The following is an 18,859-nucleotide window of genomic DNA, read 5'->3' on the forward strand; positions in this document are numbered from 1 at the left end:
AAAAAAAAAAAAAAAAGAAGAAGAAGAAGAAAACAATTGAAAAAGGAAAAAATAAGCAGTAACAATATTTAATGGCAGTCCATTAAATGAGGATTCCTTTTCTTTCTTCTCTCTTTTTTTTTTAAACGGTCAGAAGAGGAAAATGTGTCGAAGGTCTACAAAACACGGCAAGACGAAGTTTGGAATGTAATTAATGATAGAGATCCGAGTATCCAGAAAAGTACTGTGTTGACTCTCGATACTCTCTCGTTCTCTCACTTTCTTACATGCACACACACACACACACACACACACACACACACACACACACACACACACACACACACACACACACACAACATACTCTTTCACATTCTCTCCTTCTTTCGTGCGCTCTTTCGTTTTCTGCATACTTGATAATCGCAAAAACGGTACCTGGGTAATTAGGCCCTCTTTGCTAACGCGTCGATACACATCGTGCACGCGAATTACAGTTCCTTTATAATACTTGTAGAAGGACTCGAGTCTCATATAAATGGACAAGAGCGTATATCTGCGTGGGTATGTGAATGTGTGTCGTGTATACACGTATTTCTATGTGTATGTAATATACATGGATAAACTTACGATAATAAGGTAAGCCACTTTTTCCGTACCGACATATAAAGTAGCGAAAAATTTTATTTGCTTTTCCTCCTTTTCGCCCTTGCCCTCGAATTCTATGATATACGATCTAAAGAGGTTCCTTTCACACATATTGCGCAAGAATAAAACTAACGGTTACCGATATTGATAAAATAACGAAGGATATAAACCTGATGATAACATTGAATAAAGTATCGAACTAAAGATGAAATCGAACTAATGATGAAATTGAAAAAATAATAACTTACTTGCGAATTAAAATTCGTTATGTGTGTTTCGTAAAAATAGATGGAATAAAGTATAGTTTTTCGTGACTTGTAAATGCAAGAATACTTAAAAAATGTACACTATTATGAAAAACTATAATCTCGATCGTAGCCAGTTAATTTTCGAGAAATTCTTTTTTCCTTTGTACTTGATCATTCATCATTAAAATTCAACAAAAAAGCATAAAACTATTAACTTCTCTTGTAAAATTTAAATCATCTGAGCCAGATTGACAATAGAAATCTTTTAAAAGCAAGGCGATTAAAATAGAAAAGATGGTTTCGAATTAAGGCTAAATCTGAAACAATTAGAAATGTTTCTATTTTCTTATTTCGATAAAAAAAGAGGCGAATCTTTTCAATTCTTAAACCTGTAAAATGTCGGTGGAACGCGATCGTGTTAGACACGAGAGTCAACCGCGCGATCCTAAACATTTCACATTGGATCTTTGTCTTATCCTCGTGTATCCCTGCTTCCCCTCGCTAAATATTATATAACGCTATGCTATTTACACCAACTTATATTACTACGGGACACTAAAGATTAACCTACCAAGTATATATATATTACAGGACACGTCGTCATATTCAGACTTCCTCTGGCGACACGCGCAGTATATATATAACATCTTTGGACTCGGTTTTATTACACATTTATATAGAATATTATGATCGCTTTCTCGTCTAATTCGCTTCTCGTCATCTCGTGAGAGCTCACAAACATCTAACAACTCGAGAAGTGTTCCCCTTCAGTCTAATAAAAGAAAAATACTCTCCTATACTTCGTCTCCTGCTTATCGGCATTCATTAGCTATTTGATACTTTCCAGTACATTGTATAAATATTTTAACGCTTGAGATTCTCTCGATGGTTCCGTCAGATTTGTCACGGGGATCCTTGGAAGACAAGCGTTCTGCTTAAATAAAAATAAACGCCTTTATCTTGCAGTAAAGCATAAGTAGGTTTTGTCCACGCAAAAAATTTCCCACGCGGCTTAATAGATAATGTCGATATATTAACGGCCATCGAATACACCATCGAATAGGATATTGGCTATCGAATGTGAAACCACATTTATAGGAGAAAACTTTGCCTGTCGTTCCTACATTCTCTTTTCGTAGCAATTCGCACATATCTGAAAACGATTTTGGCCGCATAAAAGAAATAATACGACAAACAATTAAAACGGTAACCAAAACTCGGCGAGATTCGTGGACCACTTAAACCGCCGATACTTGGGCGTCTTCGTCATCTGTAACATTTCGAAATGTGTTTTAGTATGTGACATGTCGCAAGTGTCAGGTTTGATGATCGGAATATACGAGGGACTCTAATTTGGGTAGATCTCATCTAACCGCGTGCAATTTTGTTCGATTTAATAATATCGATTCAAATCGGAGCAAAAATATATGATAAAAATATTTCAAGCAAAAAGTAACATAAAGATTTCTGCTAAAACTTAAAAATTATTGCAAAATATCCGACGTTGGATATTAAAACAATTTACAATTTCTCATATCTATTTTCTATATTTTTACTGATTTTAGAGTCTCTCGCTAATGCGATGTCTATGAACAAAATATTCGTTATTTCTTTCTCTGGCTCTAGATCTGTAATTATTTTGAAATAAACTAATTCAAGAAAAAATCAACAATTAATGCAGACAATGCAAACAAAAATGGATCAAGGGTAACATGTGCGACACGGATGCAAATAGCGAATCATGCTTTGACATTACGCAAGAGGTAAACTGTGGAAACAAATCGCATATAATTTATTATAACATTTCAATGCAAAACAAATTCAATGATAATAGGCAAGCTAGTGTATTATGCAATGATCACTAATGTAAATATTGACTTAATGCGGGCAATTATCATGATTATGCATTATAAAATTACATGACCATTGCTGAATGAGTGCGCTACATAATCACATTAATTAAACACAAGCTTTCAACGTGTTGTACAAGCACGTCTTGTTCACATTTACACGTAAATATAATACTTATTTACAATGTGATTATAATCATGTGGTACCAATCGTTTGATCTGATCAACTAATAACAATACTATCATTGTGTTTATGATTATGTTCAAGATTGTATTCAAAATTATATTCATGATTACGTTCAAAATTTCATTTCAATCATATCATAATATATTCTTTAATAGAAAAAATTGTCTCGAAAAAAGAGTGGCTTGCAATATATCTAAACTATACGTGTATATCAGAGGAAAAAATTGTAATTTTTAAAATCTTGCTATATCCATGATGATACACAAGAATAGAAAATACATAACAAGATCAGATAAAAGTCATTTTCGATAGCACGGGCATTGTGGAAAAAAAAAAAAAAAAAAAAAAAAAAATGAAAAAGAAAAGTTCGTTAAAAGCATTGCAAATGAAAAAATTGTCGTAAAAATATGGAATATTACATCCGATGTAATATAAACTGACAAAATACTTTCGCCAATGCAAATCAGCACTCTTCGCCGTGCGTGAATATTAACAATGGCAAATATAAGAAGCGCCTTAACACGAGCGTAAACCGAATAGATGTATGTAAATATAAACGTGAGGGTGAATTGTGTGTGTGAACGGTAGAGCGATTTGGTTAGATGTAGTAGTACCATCTTCATGATCGGTGGCCCGATAAGTGACCCCCTCGTGGCTGTTAGCACGACCGAGTCTGTGCAATCTTGCCATCTGTTGCGCGACTTTGTACGCCGGTGGTTGACGGCACTGCGGCGCGCTACTCATGCCGGGTCGCATCGTTGCGATCGACGACATGTTGCCCGACGACATGGTGCCCATAGTCGTCATTATGGTCGTGATCCCCGCTCCGGGCGGTGGCAGCGGGGCTGGCATCCCCATGCTTAATCCCGTAGTACCTGAAAACCCTCGACTCTCTCGATCTCTCTTTCTCTCTCTCTCCCCCTTTCGCGCGCCGCCGCCTTCTCCCATCTCTTCAATATTCTTCATCTCTCAACGACAAAGCGATTCACTACCGCTACCTTCTCGAACACTGTGCTTGTAAACGAGCGCTTACGAGAATGCAAAGAGCATCGAGTTTATGCCCGTTACATAGAATTCTAATTAACAGAATAGCCATTACGAGTTCGAGTATCTTGGGCGAAATCTTAAAACATTTCGCTTTGCGCTTTTATAAAAAGCTAATTATATTCAAAAAATACTCATGAAAAAAAAAAAATATATATATATATATAAAAAAAAAAAAGATTAAGTAAAATAAAGATACAAAATTCTCATTTGTAACATTCAATTTTTGTTTTTCATACTTCTAACTCGTACTTTTTCACGTCATCGTAATACATTTCGCCATCATATCTAATTTTGTAATACCTTATCTTTTATAATTATTATTATAATTATAATATATTTATAATATCTATTATAATTATTATTTTTTATAAATAAAAAATGATAAAAATGAATAATAAATATGCTCGACTTCATTTTTTATTCTTTATAAATAAAACAGCGCTCTGCCATTCAACTATCATTGAGAAAGGTAATTCACGCTCGCTTACAAGAACGAAGTCCACGAGAAGCGAACGAGTTTAAAGGAAACCGCAAGATACATTCGCCGCTACGCAATCTGCCCAAGAGAGAGGAAAAAAGCACACATATACCGTTTCGCGTATGGTTAGTACCCTGGAAAGAAGGCGCTCTGTTATATCTTTGCTAATACTATGGGACACGCAAATACACAAATGGAACAAACTCGATGCAGCGTGTTGCGCTTCTAGGCCACGCTAGAAGCGAACCGTAATACTATGTCACCAGCCGTGCATACTAACAGACTTGTACGATAATTAATTATTAGAACGGGCGAGAACGTCACGCACAGAGAGACTCAATACACCGTCGTGAAAGGCAATTTCCATCCAGTTCAGCCAAAGCTCAAGCCTGTGTAAAGATGCTGGAGATCGGCAAGGTTGTAACATCTATCACTTGCAATATTTCAGTATACTGTTTCGCATGCACATACTGTTCCATCAAATTCTATGTATCCCATTTCAGAGAGAGAGAGAGAGAGAGAGAGACAGCAAGATTAACTAACGCAATGATTCAATGCAAGCCAGACAGACGAAATAGGCAGACAGACGCGGACTCACCTTGAGGAGTTGGGAGTTGGTGATGAAGATGATGATCGTGATAATGTTGTTGATGATGATGATGGTGGTGGTGGTGGTGATGATGATGATTGTGGTTGTGATTCTGATTGGCAGGAAGCGGAGGTAGCACCGCTACCGCATGAGGAAACGGAGGCGCTCCGCCTCTTATAACAGACCCTGCACCACATACATTTTTTTTTTTTTTTTTTTTTTTTTTTTTTTTTTTTTTTTTTTAACGAAATCTACAGACTTGCGCCGTTTATTGTAAACCCTCGATAGAGGACGATCCTCGGAACGAGAATTCGACGCGATTTTTGCGATCGATGCAAAATACTTTTGGAAGCCGGCGCACGAGATTAAGCGAGTAACTAACCGACATAATAAAAGCTGTAAAGCGAATTTTACAAAAGCGTAAGATAGAACGGTTTAATAAGCGGCTGAAAGCAGAATTGTTATGCTACATATATATATTTGCAGTGCTCGACGATGCGAATATCAACGCGAAAACGCACGTAATGTTTAATAATAATATTTAATTCTTTAGATGTTAAACTAACATTTAGTGGTAATTTAATTATCGCTTAAAGGCAAAATGGCCATGGGACATACGTTCTTTAGTGGTAAAATTTAACGATTCCCCCAAAAAAGCGAACAAATAATAATTAAAAATTATAAAATAATATTGTATATAAATTAAAAAAAAAAACATTTGATAATATTTATTATTCAACCTATAAATAATTAAACTCAAGTATATTCATCGGAAATTATTAATAAATTTAAATTGTAAATATGAATATTCAAGGATAAATATTAGACATTGAAACTACGATATAATTTGCTCGGTTTCAATTTTGATGCTACAACATTATTGTATTTCTCAAATATCGGAAGTCATTATTATATGTCAAACTAAATCTAGATTCCGAGGTTATCTCGATCTCATAATTCTTAATTAATATTATCAACATTACTAAACACAATAACAGTTATATAACACGTAATCCCCTGATAACATAAAAAACAAGACATATAATACAAAAAAACTGCTTACGTAAAACAATAAAACAAACATCGGATGGGTGTATAAAGTATAAACCGTAATCTTACATCGTAAAAATATCCAGCTTTCATCGCTAAGAAGACACGCTGAGAGAAATTCAATTTCCAGAGTTGGTATCCGCGCGAAAGAGACTCTACTCTCTATCTCTACTATTTCTACTAAGGTCTACGAACAGCACACGAGCATAGTTGGCCACAATCCGTTCTCTCGCTTCACTTTCGTGTTGTTGTTGATTACATACCTTGCAGAGCGGAGTGCCGTCTTTGCGGTGGCGGTGGGCTGCCGCCCGCTTCCACGCTGCTCCCGCTGTGGCTGTCCAGCTGAGTGCTATGACCGCTGTCACTGCTCGTCACCGAACCTACGCACACGTCCCCAAGACACTTCTATCACTACACACGTTCCAGCCGGGGGATTATCCGACTTGATGCAATCGCTAAACAACTATCGTCTAGTCGGGGCGTTCGTTCGTAATCCGTGTCTCTTTGCTCTAAATCGAGCCAACGCGAGAACCTAATATAAGCTCATCATCTCGCTACGCTCTGATTGCATCTCTTTTGCACGTTCCTATCTATCTTTCCTGCCGTCTACAAGTATTTAACTCTATCAAAGCGTAATCGACGAATATATCTTATGTACGCGACTTATGTACGTTATGTTAAAATTGTAACACGCGATGATTTCCTATATGATAATCAGAAATTAGATCGTACTCGTATAAATATTTAATTTAGATTACTCATGCTGCACATTACTTTTTATACAATATTTACTAGAATATTTTAAAATTGTCATAAGAGAGACATTTAGTGATTTTCTATTTTGAATCATTAAAAGCAGAATATATATCGATATCGTTACGACTCCGTATGTCCCATGGTACGAGAGCTCCGAATCGAAGCCGTACTTTGTTTTGAGTTTAGGTTCGTGAGATATTCGTGATGTCTAATCGAAAAGAAAAGCTCGCGCTACAATAATCGGCGTACAAGATGCGCGCGCGTGTGTCTTTGTGTGGCTTTGTGTGTGTCTTTGTGTGTGTGTGTGTGTGTGTGTGTGTGTGTGTGTGTGTGTGTGTGTGTAAATGTATATGTATATATGGATCAACTAAATAACATGGAACATTTATGATTGCGTAAACGGCTGTGCAGCGTGCATAATAATGAGACTCCTTGTTGCGAGACCTGACCAGTGTATGTAACGAGCAATGAAAGTGCGTGATGGTGCTTCGCGAGATGCGTATCTACCAAGTTAATATTTATATTTGATTAACAATCTATTAATATAATATATATGTATAAATAATTTAGTTATATAAATAAAAAGCAATTAAAAATATCGCAACAGATAAAACAAATTTTCAGAGCTATTTGATCGGAACGATCCGTCTATAAATAAGGTTTTTAAAACAACCTAGAGAATAAGTATCATTGGATAGCATCTCGCTTCAAACCATTTTGTAAGAAATAAATTGTACTCACCGCTTGTCAAGGTTTTCCTCAGCGGTTGGAGATTGCTCAAGCTAGTTACGCTACTGCTCTCCGCACTGAGATCGACAGGCGGCGGTAGACTAGCGGGTGTATCACTGTGGGATCGCTCGTGCATTGGTACTCTGCTGCCGGACCCTACTCTTCTAGGTGCACCTGGACTAGGCTCCAAACCGCTCGAGTGCAGAGCCAATCCCGGTACAGGTAGCGGCGGTGGACAGTGCTTAGGTTGGTACGGTCGTGTCTTGTGAGGATCTGACAGAGCCAGCATTTTTCTCACCGCCTGCGGCGACGCAGCGCCGAATTTTGTACCTGTAAAATCCATAATCAATACAAATTATAAGATAAAATTTTTAAGAAAAAAAGAAATTACAAAGCGCAATTAGTAGAAATATTTACTAACCTTGTATACTTTTCCTGCCTTCGCTAGTACTGCTCGCGCTACTAGTAGTCGATAGAGTAGGTGACGGATGCCTTCTTCCTCGACTGCCACTTAGCGGAACCGCGGCGGCGATTGCAACCGCTCCCGCGTGCGGCTCACAATCAACGGAAAGTTGATGCAATCGTTCTTCATCCGTGATTACTTTCATGTTCGCAAGATAGGCCTTCACTCTTCGGACCATTTGCGCTTCCTCAAACATCTTCTTCGGATTTGGTGCGGCCGTGGATTTCTTTCGTCGTTTCACCGTCGCAGTTTGGCCGCCTATAAATCACAATATCACAATTGTGTATTAACTATTTAAGAAATGAAACCAGTAACAACAAAATTGTAAAAAAATATTTACCTTGATTGCCAGTGGTCATTTGATTCAAAGCAACCATCGCAGAACTCGGTGGTTGCCCGCCTCTCTCCAACATGGTTAGTAAATCATAGGGTGAAGAGCACATGTTTGTCAGCGTTCTTACTTCCTTAGCAATCATTCTGAGTTTTTCAAAGTTTACCAAACCTTCTACTCTCGAATCATTACCAAGATGTATGAAAGTCAAATCTTTCTTCACGACCGGATAGAAGGGTATCTAAAATAACATTTGTTTAACTCGTTATCGATCATTTAAGATTGTCATAACATAAGCTCGAATTGTAAATCGTTATACGCTATCGAAGTAAATGACAATAAGAGATATCTTATTTAATATAATATATATATATATATATATATATATATATATATATATAACGATGACTCACTATCGGTGGTTGTGTTTGCTCAGATGCCACCAATTGCCGATATTTACTCATGTTGCGGCTGGGATCCATTAATTCCTGCAAATCACTAAATAATCTTTGATATTTAGTTGGCAGTTTTTCCCACGAGGCTCTTAATCTTGACACTGCACCATGACCCAAACCGGACACGATCGCGAACATTGAATTGAAATTTTTGCACTCCTTACATTGGCCTGTTCAAAAAAAGCATTGTTGATAAAACGACTATAAAATGATTATGAAAGATAAATAAGGAAAATAATATATGTTTATTCGGTAGATACTTACGCGCTATTTTGATAAATTGTTTTATAATCTTACTGCGCCGCACGAGATTATGCTCGGAACAGACTTCGGTTACAACCCAAAACATTTCTCTATTGACTAGTTCTGCAAATTGACTGAGCATAGGTACGCCATACCTGCTCTTCAATTCAAACAAATCATCCACATATTCCGTGGACTCGATTTGTCTGTAAAGCAAAATATGCAAAAATAAATTTATTGTTATCAAAATGTGTAATTAAACCTAGTAATTCCAAGTATAATTTGTAAATTAAATTTATATATGTTTTCTACATCTCGTAAATATTCTAAATTACCTAAATATACTAAAATCCTGTAGAGTCAGTTGTATTGCCACTTCCACGGCGTTCAATTGCAAGAAATGAACTTGAGATTCTCGAATGAGTTCCGGAGCTTGATCGTCGGCTACTAAAGTTTCGGAAATTCCATTAGTTTTTAAATAGTATCGGGAACTCAATCCGATTCTTTCCGCGAGATTCTGCAATTGATCTGGCAATCTACGCTGCTTGATCATGCCACCTTCGCCGACACTCACTTCTGCTAGAGAAAAGTTTGAACTGCTTTCCGTTATACCAAATTCTTGAAGTGCAAGCATTACCACCTACAATAAATTAAACATCAGTAAATAAAATCTTTCTATTTTTTATTTAATATCGGTAACATAAATGTACGTACCTCGTGTGCCGTCGTTTCTTTGTGGATAAGAAGATACTTGCAGGTTTGATCTGCTTTGTATACCTTGAGCACGTGTTCGGGATAATCGTTTGCTCTTAAATCATCGTAACAATAAAGTGACGTAAGATCTGGATTACTCTTTGAGTGATACAAATTAGTGGTTGTCTGCGAAAGTCCTGTTCCCGGTGGCGTATGTGGTGGTGCAAGGGGATCGTCCATGTGTACACCGTCGCTGTTAAAATTATAAGATATTTTGCATCAACAAAAGATTCACGCATTAATTATCATTTATTCCGCAATATGCTTCAATGCACTTACTTGATTGTGTTCTTTGGCAGTATGTTCATCTTCATAAGTGCTTTTTGTAATCGTCGTTTGGGACCAAGAGTCATAAATCCCTTGTGCTCTTTTTTGGCATCTTTACATGGCGATACATTGTTATCGGGAATTAACAATGGTACTCCACCGATCATGGGATTTAAAGGATTTACAGCAGTCATAGGATCCACATGCGTCGACAATCTAGCACGTGGATCTGATTGAAGTCTGGGTATTTCCGGCTTACTTGTCCTACCTCGGGGTCTCGGAGAGTTATCTGGCATCTGAAGCATTTCTTTGAAAGCTATAAGAATAAATAATTAATGGTAAAGAATGGACATTTTCTTATCGATTTTGGTTTCAGAAAGACGATTAGACTCACCAAGTAAATTAGATTTTACAGTTATACTGAGGTGCGTGGAAGCTCTCAGGATATCAAGCGCTTTCGCGTGATTCACATGCTCGAAACTTTGACCGTTCACTTCTAAGATTTGGTCACCCCTTTTTAAACCAACATCCTCAGCCTTAGATCTCTTGTCAACTTTTGAAATAAATATACCAAAACCTCTCTCAAATCCTCCTAAGATGCTAAAATTTAGGACCTCGTCTCTGTTTGGTCTCGCTAATGTTACGTTCCGCGTTCTCGCTTTCGCCGCACATGCAATATTTAATAACCTGAAACAAATATATGTATATAATAATCGTTTTTCTTAATGCTCTAATTTATTTTCTTTTCCACAAAACAAGATGAAAAAAAAAAAAAAAATTTTTTTTTACCTTTGTTGTCCTAGCATTTTTTCTCTTTCTAATCCGGTTTCAAATGCTTCTAAAAATTCCATCATTGCCGGATCTGTTTCGAAATCAGTAAAATGATTATTCACCCATAAGAGCACGACGCGAGCAACACGATCTCGCACTTGTGCTTGATCGAACCATTCCAACAATTGGCTTGCAACCAATAACGGGCTATCGATGAACGTTCGATGAGTCAACAAAAAGTCTTCTACATAAGTAGGATCTGTAATACTGTTTTCTTCGATGAGTTGTAACATTAAACGTTCCGGTGTTCCCCGTATCACCACGTGACCTCTTCGCGCGGCGCCGTCCAAAGCTCCTCGTAACTCTGTCACTAAAATTACCCTTCCATTCTCTTCGTGTCTCCTAGTATTCTCTTCACCTTGATGTTGAATTCGAAAATAATCTGCTTGTGTGACGCAAACAAATTGGCAATCGTCGCATCTGCAGAAAAGAAAACGCGTTTGTTTTCTTATATCTTTCTATATAACAGTCGATATAAAAGTAGAAAAGAAACGGATTACAAACTTTGTTCTCATAACTCCACGATGTAATAGCCTCTCCATAGTAGGCAAGATACCGAAGCTGTCTCCAAGACCGAGCTGTTCAATTTCACCATTGCTGTGCTCAATCTCAACAGCACCGTTAATCAACACGCTCCAACTATCGAGCTCCTCGCCATCATTCAAGACCACCATACCGGCTCGATCGACCACTGCAAATACCATTACAGCGCACAGCGCTCTTCTAACGGCCAAAGTCATATTTGTGAAAGCTTTCAACTGTTGTGTGAATTCCAAAAGTGTCTCTATGTCGTCCTCCGTTCTCTCAACAGGGTCCTTCTCTAAACATTCTCGTACAGGATCGCGTACTGTTAAACTCTAAAACATTGCAATAACAGGAATTAAGATGCATGTAATATATCTCTAAGCAAAAAAATAAACTGTAGTACTTACATCCATGCTTTCTGCTAGATCCTCCTCCTCATCGCTGTCAACAATGGATTCCACAAGACCAGAGAGATCCACCTCGTCGGGATCTGCGTCTAATGAACTTTGTACCGATGTCATTGTGTCAGATCCACTGTACGCTGAACTTGTATCACTCGAATGACTGCTTCTATTTGATTTCTGGTACAACTCCGGCCTGCCTGTCAGGCTCTGTGAGAACTATAAAAGAAAATTTTTATCAATCCATTTAATATGATTTTCAAATTCCTTATTAAAAGATTTGCTTATGTGCATGTAATGTTTACATAAAATTATATTATGATTTATAAACCGTCTTTACACATTATTCTTCTTACGAGTAAATTTGAAAATATTTCAAATAGTTTGATGAATCTCATTTTCTTATCTTTCATTTTTTCTAAATATTATATATTAATATATATATATAAATTTATTATCATCTATAATTAAAAATTAATATAATAAAATTTTGATATAAATTACAACATATTTGACAAAAGATGTTATAATGTAAATTGTAATCTTTAATGAATAAGGTATATATACACAGATTAAAATATGACATCACATAAATTCTACAGAATGTTAGAAGTCAATAAAATGTTATATGATAAAAGTTATTAATGACAGAATAAAAGAAAACAATGAATGAAAATTGAGAAACTTACTATTAAAAAGAACTCATCTGTCATTTATACAAATATATCTATACAAGTGTTGTATACAAATAGCGAAATTAATGTAAGTTATACATAATAGCAATATATACAATACATAATTCAACATCTCCATCTATGATGGCTCCTAACCTTTCTCTGGATTATCAATTTTTAATTAATAATAGCAACGAGCATTCAAGATTGCCTAACGATAATTCGTTAAAGAAAAATTTACGAGGACAACCCACACGCTATTTCTTTATTCGATTAAAATGACCTGTGCCTACATCGCGAGAAACAAAAACATCATCGACGATACCGCTAGCTCGCTAGGAATAGCAAATACCAGGAATGGGCGTGATTGAGACAGTTGACGGTTAGGTTAGGTCACAGAGAGACATGACATCACGCACGCATGCACGCAAATCGTACGTGCATCCGCGCCGCGGATACGCTGGTCGCATGCGCGCACATACACATCCGTCATCCAAACAAAACATCTACAACGATGTCCGCGCTGTCATGTCATCAGGAGAGACGTACACCCCGCGCTCTCCACGAAGGGGATGACGCGTCCGTGAAGGAGTCAAGGCCATTTTGAGTATCCCCGAGAGGAGAAGAAGCACTCACTTGGTACACGCCGTACGCGTCCATCGTGAGAGTCGCACGATCCTCCTGTGATCCTGTTGTTCTTATCTTCCTGCTTAGCCGAGAGAATCACAGCAGATTTAACGAATCGTCCGCGACTACGGGCATCCGCAGCAACATTTTCTTACACGCCGATCGTGTTCTTTTCTTACTCGGCGTGCCGTATCGCGCGTGGACACGAATCGAGACGCGCGACGCGGCGCGGCGTGACCCTCTTTGTACAGCTTAACACGAAACTCGTGACGCGTCCGACCGAGACCGACCGTCCGATACGTTTGTCCGTTTGTCTGTCCGTCCGTCCGTCCGTCCGTTCGTCTGTCGTCGTCGATACGGCGGACCATCAACTTAGCGAACTGCCTCTCGTCCCGCTGCCACCCTCGCCGTGCCACCGCTGGCATTCCCTTCGAGAACGCAGGCTGGTCACGTGACCCGCCGCGCCGAGCGGCTCCTCAGGCTCGTGTCAACGGGGGGCGCATCGTGCCGGCCGGCGAAGAAACGACGCCGGGCCACCTGTAGCTTCCGCACGCGATGCCGCATTTTTTTTTTCTCCTTTTTTCTCCTTTTTTCTTTGAACGAAAATTCGGAAAAATTCTTCTCGTTTTCTTGTTCCTTATAAACGAGATTATAATATTGCAAAATTAAATCCAATTCTTGACAAACTGACAGGAAAATGCCAAAAAATAGGCATTTATTTTTAAAACTTGAAATTAATAACATTTTTTTACAAATTAAATTCGAATTGTTTTTTTCTATATAATTATACTAAAGTTTACAATAAATCAATTAATGAATAATCTTTATCGTTTGAGAATAGAAATTTGAAATATGCAAATATATATGAACAGAAACCTATGTAAGTTTGATAGATTATAAGAAGGTCAGCTAATCAATTCTTGAGAGAAATGAAAACTGCCAAAGATAGAAATAAAATAATAAAAATAATAAAACAATGATCGACTAACGTCGATATATAGAAATTTCATTTGACAACTACCGGAAATTGAATTAGATTTTGTTATTTATGTCAGAATAAGCAATGGCTGAATTTTAATGAAGATTCGTCGTCCATACAATACAAATATTACCTGGACATTTAATTAAATTAATTAAATTCTGTCGCACTAATTACACATATCTCTTACGATCAATATTTATTCTAATTTCATGGTTCACAAATAAAACTAGAATTTGCGCGTCTCTTAAAAACTAATCTCAATATTTGCAGTAGATTAATTAGTTATATAAAAAAAAATATATATATATAATAAATTGTATTATTAAGATTGATTTCATTATAGTACTCACGCGCAACGTAAATGAAATTGCAGCAAAGATTAAAAATAAAAAATTGCACGATAATGATCCGTAATTTATTAATGCTCACAGTCGGACTATGTTGAAAGAGAAGGGTTGCGGGAGTGCAATTTGCGGCATGAGAACAGGGAATTTAAATAACGGCAACCATATCTGGATTCGTGGGAGATGGTTACTTGACGAGTTTAGAAGCGATTTGAGATGATGAGCGATTATAAATAATTATGAATTTACTTTATGTGAATAAAAAACCGCGACGAAAATTTTACACGTTAGTTTTAAAATTTAAGATTATATATTTCCATTATTTAATTAAAATTTATATATATATATATATATATATATATATATATATATATATATATATATAAAGATATATCTATAACAAATTACAATTAAATTCACGATAATTGCATTCGGATGTAGATGCTCGATGATAATCTCATGACGGTAGAGTATAACATAAATAACTGAGATTAAAAATAACGATAACGCTCGATATGTAATACAACCTACTTCGATTTGCACACCCACGCGATTGTCAGTAGGAACAGCCAGTCGAACGTAACGTCATAAGAATATTGCAAAACACGCTCGAGAAGCTGATCGAGAAAGTACACGCCAGTGCTCCCGCGATTAATATTCATCAGCCTTCACGATTAGTTAATGCCATGCGGAACAATAAGCAAGCAATGACGTAAATTGACGCCGATAACGACACCTGAATTGATCTTAAAGGGTCTCTCAGAATCACTGTCGGACGATCGTGTGAGACGCGCTTAAGGAGTCGACGGACGGTCGATCGAGACGCGGAGAAGCGAAAAAGAAAGAGAGACAGGCGGATGGAGAGATCGGTGGTGCGTAGAAGAGAACGTTGCTGTTGCTGGTCCACTCAAAGTATCCAGCAACGGATAGTAAACGCTCAAAGGCCACTGCCCGACCCGACAGATGATTTATACGACCCGTTATGTCGTTCGTGTATGTCTCACTTTTCCTTTTGTCTCGTGCTACGCACTACTTTCTAAATTGTTCCTTCCATTCAGCTTCTTGTCCACCGAAATAATCTGCCGTACAAATTCGACGTTACATCGGTGAAATTTTGATTATCGAAATGATTCCGCGAACAGCTTTATGAGTATGTGTTTACGTAAGTATATTGATACCGTCGAAGCTTATACGTCCGTCATCTGGCACCGGTATTGATTTCGATGAGAAGATAATTGGAGAGGAGAAACATGTGTTATGCGAGATGAACGTTTGAAGAGAGAGGGAAAAAATTTTGCAAATATTCCCCAAAAAAATAATTACAAACTTTTTCTACAAAGATTTCCTTATGATAGCAATTTCTCAAAATTTTTCTATAACAACTGAATAAAAACTGAATATTTATATTCAGATTTATAAAATCAAGCAAATAATAAATAGAGTAATGATTTATGCGGCAGAAAAACATGTACCTATAAAATTTATCTTATTTGAAAATAAAGAAGAACCTGCGGTCAACCCATTATTTTGAGGAAAACATCTTTAGATTTCGATTTGTTCAGATGGATAAAATAAAAAATATCGTACAAACGATGGACGGCTGTTAAATTTGCTGCAAAAATCAATAATAAATAGAGATATTTACCGTATCATCGAAGACCAGGTTGACTTGACGGTGGTCGGTTATAGGATGCGGGTGCGGTGGTCGATGCATCCTTCCTCCGCCATGAACTTCCGGATAGTCGATCTGCAAGAAAGATAAACATTAGTTTATGATGATAAATATAAAGACTATAAATAAATTATGTCTAATTTATCGATCTCTTCAGAAAATTATCGGTCTGGTCAGGAAATGATCATTGCGCGCGTGTGTAATAAAACGCGCGTTTGAATAATCATCGAGGAATGATGTCGATGTCAATATGTAAGCGCAACTTGATATCTCCCCGCTAACTCGCAGCGTCCCACATAACCGGGACAGATAAGCGCCATGTACGGGATATATTCTAGAGCTATCGCCAGTGTTTTTATCTATGGACTTTATCAATTTAGCGTCCAATCTTCTCTAGCAAAAACTTGATTCCAAAGCATCGTCTTTCAACCCTTACACAGTATTAAAAGATATATATATATATATATATACACATGCACATATATACAAATGATAAAACTGAAACATAAATTAGAACATTACATCAAAGGAAACAAACCGCCTAAAATTAATTAAAGAAAAAAGTTTAATTACCCATTTTTATCTTTAAGGTTTTATTCGTCAAAAAAACGTCTTTTTACTTTTTACTCGCCAATTCAAAATTAATGACGCTATATTTCGTTTAAGGAAAGTCCCATCGCTAGTTAATCAGGAAGAAAACTTTTGACAAAAACAGTTTTTGAGAAACGCTACGCAATCGTTCAAGAAACTTTTGTTAAGAATTTGCGACTAGAGTTTGAGAGAGAATAAAAGAGCATTGCGTCGCTTGAAAAAATATAGACGATTATTATTTTTTATCTAGATATATGCATACAACTGCAATTGAACAACTGGATAAAGTATTGCGTCACGATTTATACAAAGATAACAATAAATAATTTTTAAGCGGGATGGAAGCGCCTATGGCATTTCGTCCAAAGGACGTTCATTGATAATCTAATCAGGCGGCGACGCCACCTGCAGATGCGAATACTGCAGCTGTGTTACTTCTTCGTTCTAACTAAACAATATATTTAGACAGTTTATCATTATATTTTAAAAGAGTTGCACCTAGATAAATGTATATATATATATATATATATATATATATATATATATATATACATATATATCTGTGATATCAGTAAAATTTAAATATTTCTAAATGATATTGTTTTAATTCGCATCGATAATATACGACCGAAAATAAGAAATAGATATTTATTGAAAGATCATGCTCGATACTAAGCGCAATAATCCGCAATGTCAGATTATCCCAACATTTCAACATGATATAATATGTAATATGCGATGAAAGAGAATAGAAACAGATGGTATCCGTGGTATCCATTATAAATTTGAAAGTAGAATCAAATAAAGCCAATTTCACTCATTAACAATACTTTCCATGCAACAAGAATTAAATTCCGTAGGAATATATATATTCCAACGTATACATCTAAAAAAAAAAAAAAATGAAGCAATTTGTCTTGAAGATAATTTAGCGCGCACGTACAATACAATATCTTAATTAAAAATTGGAAAACTACTTATGTGTGGTAATATTAAATTGACACATATTTATTGATTTTTTAAAAGAATATAGTATATATAAAAAAATTATTAATTATTTTAATTAATAATAAACTCCATATTTCATGAAAAGCTCGCTACTATTAATTGCATTGTCACAATAACATTAAAAAAAAAATCTGCATTTCAGACTTTTAATTATCAGTTGCTTATAACATTAGCTTTTCATTCTTCATTTTCGCTGCCCTTCGTTCTCTATGCCTCTTTTTCAGTCGACAGGCAACGGCATTCGTTGCTGAACAGTAACGAAAAAAAAAAAAGGGGAAAAAAAAGAATGAAAGAGAGACAATGAGACGAGTGCACTTCGGGCCGGAACTCGTAGGCCGGACTTCCGGTAGATATACTGGTTATATGTTCCATTCACGGAACCTCTCCCTCGTGACTTGATTGTTAGAGTGAATGCTTCAGCCAATTTCGGGATGAAAGTTCAGTTTCTATCGGCGATCGATCGAACGATACGACGGACGTTCCGATTCGATATTTTGCGCGGTCACGCATATGTTGCGAGACACGCACAAAGAGAAAAGTCCCATGTATTGTTCCTCATATCATATGAGAAACGACAAAACGTTACTTGCAAATTCGTCGGTATTCTATCTATATAGTAGTTAAAAAAAAAAATTGCTAACAAATCCTAAAATTACCTTGATATTAATAATATTACTAATACTCGTATTGAATAATATGCAATCACATAATATTTTGTAATTATCTCTCTTGCTTAAACGACACTTGATTTTGAGAGCACGCATAACATTCCCAATCAGCAAAACGCAATCATGACACAACCAATAACAAACGTTTGCAAAATATGCATATGTTTTCCTGGCATAACGGTTGGATTGTAAACAATTACCGCATTAGATATGAATTTAAATCAACAATTATTCGAGCAGAAATATTTTACAACATGCGTTTAATTGCGTTAATATTACATACTTAGTTCTCTATTAATTATTAAAAGCCTATTAAAAATATAAATTATTCTAAGTCAGTAAAATATAGACAAAAGTAATTTTACATATTAAATATATAATAAATGAAAAATAAAAAAATTTAAATTAAAAATACATTACTAACATTATTAACAATTTATTGTTAATACATTAAGAAAAAATCAAT

The 18,859-nt window shown here is 36.2% G+C and overlaps 1 protein-coding gene across 10 annotated transcripts in view; it reads right to left on the reverse strand.

The window, feature by feature from the left end:
• LOC138934321 (rap guanine nucleotide exchange factor 2) overlaps positions 1-18,859 on the reverse strand; it is a 75,008-nt gene continuing 56,149 nt past the window's right edge. For 2 of the 10 annotated variants that reach the window (XM_070297984.1, XM_070297960.1), the window contains 16 exons: positions 16,100-16,201; positions 11,834-12,046; positions 11,406-11,758; positions 10,860-11,321; positions 10,465-10,757; positions 10,083-10,386; positions 9,765-9,996; positions 9,386-9,690; positions 9,072-9,256; positions 8,766-8,977; positions 8,362-8,593; positions 7,980-8,279; positions 7,571-7,888; positions 6,337-6,453; positions 5,033-5,209; positions 3,250-3,784 (listed from right to left, as the gene is read on the reverse strand). In XM_070297984.1, the coding sequence (XP_070154085.1) occupies positions 3,426-3,784; positions 5,033-5,209; positions 6,337-6,453; positions 7,571-7,888; positions 7,980-8,279; positions 8,362-8,593; positions 8,766-8,977; positions 9,072-9,256; positions 9,386-9,690; positions 9,765-9,996; positions 10,083-10,386; positions 10,465-10,757; positions 10,860-11,321; positions 11,406-11,758; positions 11,834-12,046; positions 16,100-16,201 (4,164 nt within the window). In that variant the 3' untranslated portion in view covers positions 3,250-3,425. Of the gene's footprint in view, positions 2,143-3,248; positions 4,920-5,032; positions 5,210-6,336; positions 6,454-7,570; positions 7,889-7,979; positions 8,280-8,361; positions 8,594-8,765; positions 8,978-9,071; positions 9,257-9,385; positions 9,691-9,764; positions 9,997-10,082; positions 10,387-10,464; positions 10,758-10,859; positions 11,322-11,405; positions 11,759-11,833; positions 12,047-13,137; positions 13,493-16,099; positions 16,202-18,859 lie in introns of those variants that run through there. The other 8 variants (XM_070297949.1, XM_070297946.1, XM_070297991.1 and 5 more) reach the window with 8 other exon arrangements.

Source organism: Polyergus mexicanus, unplaced genomic scaffold (genome assembly GCF_030449975.1).
Source record: "Polyergus mexicanus isolate NDT 795.1 unplaced genomic scaffold, iyPolMexi1.0 SCAF_1, whole genome shotgun sequence".
NCBI lineage: Eukaryota > Metazoa > Arthropoda > Insecta > Hymenoptera > Formicidae > Polyergus > Polyergus mexicanus.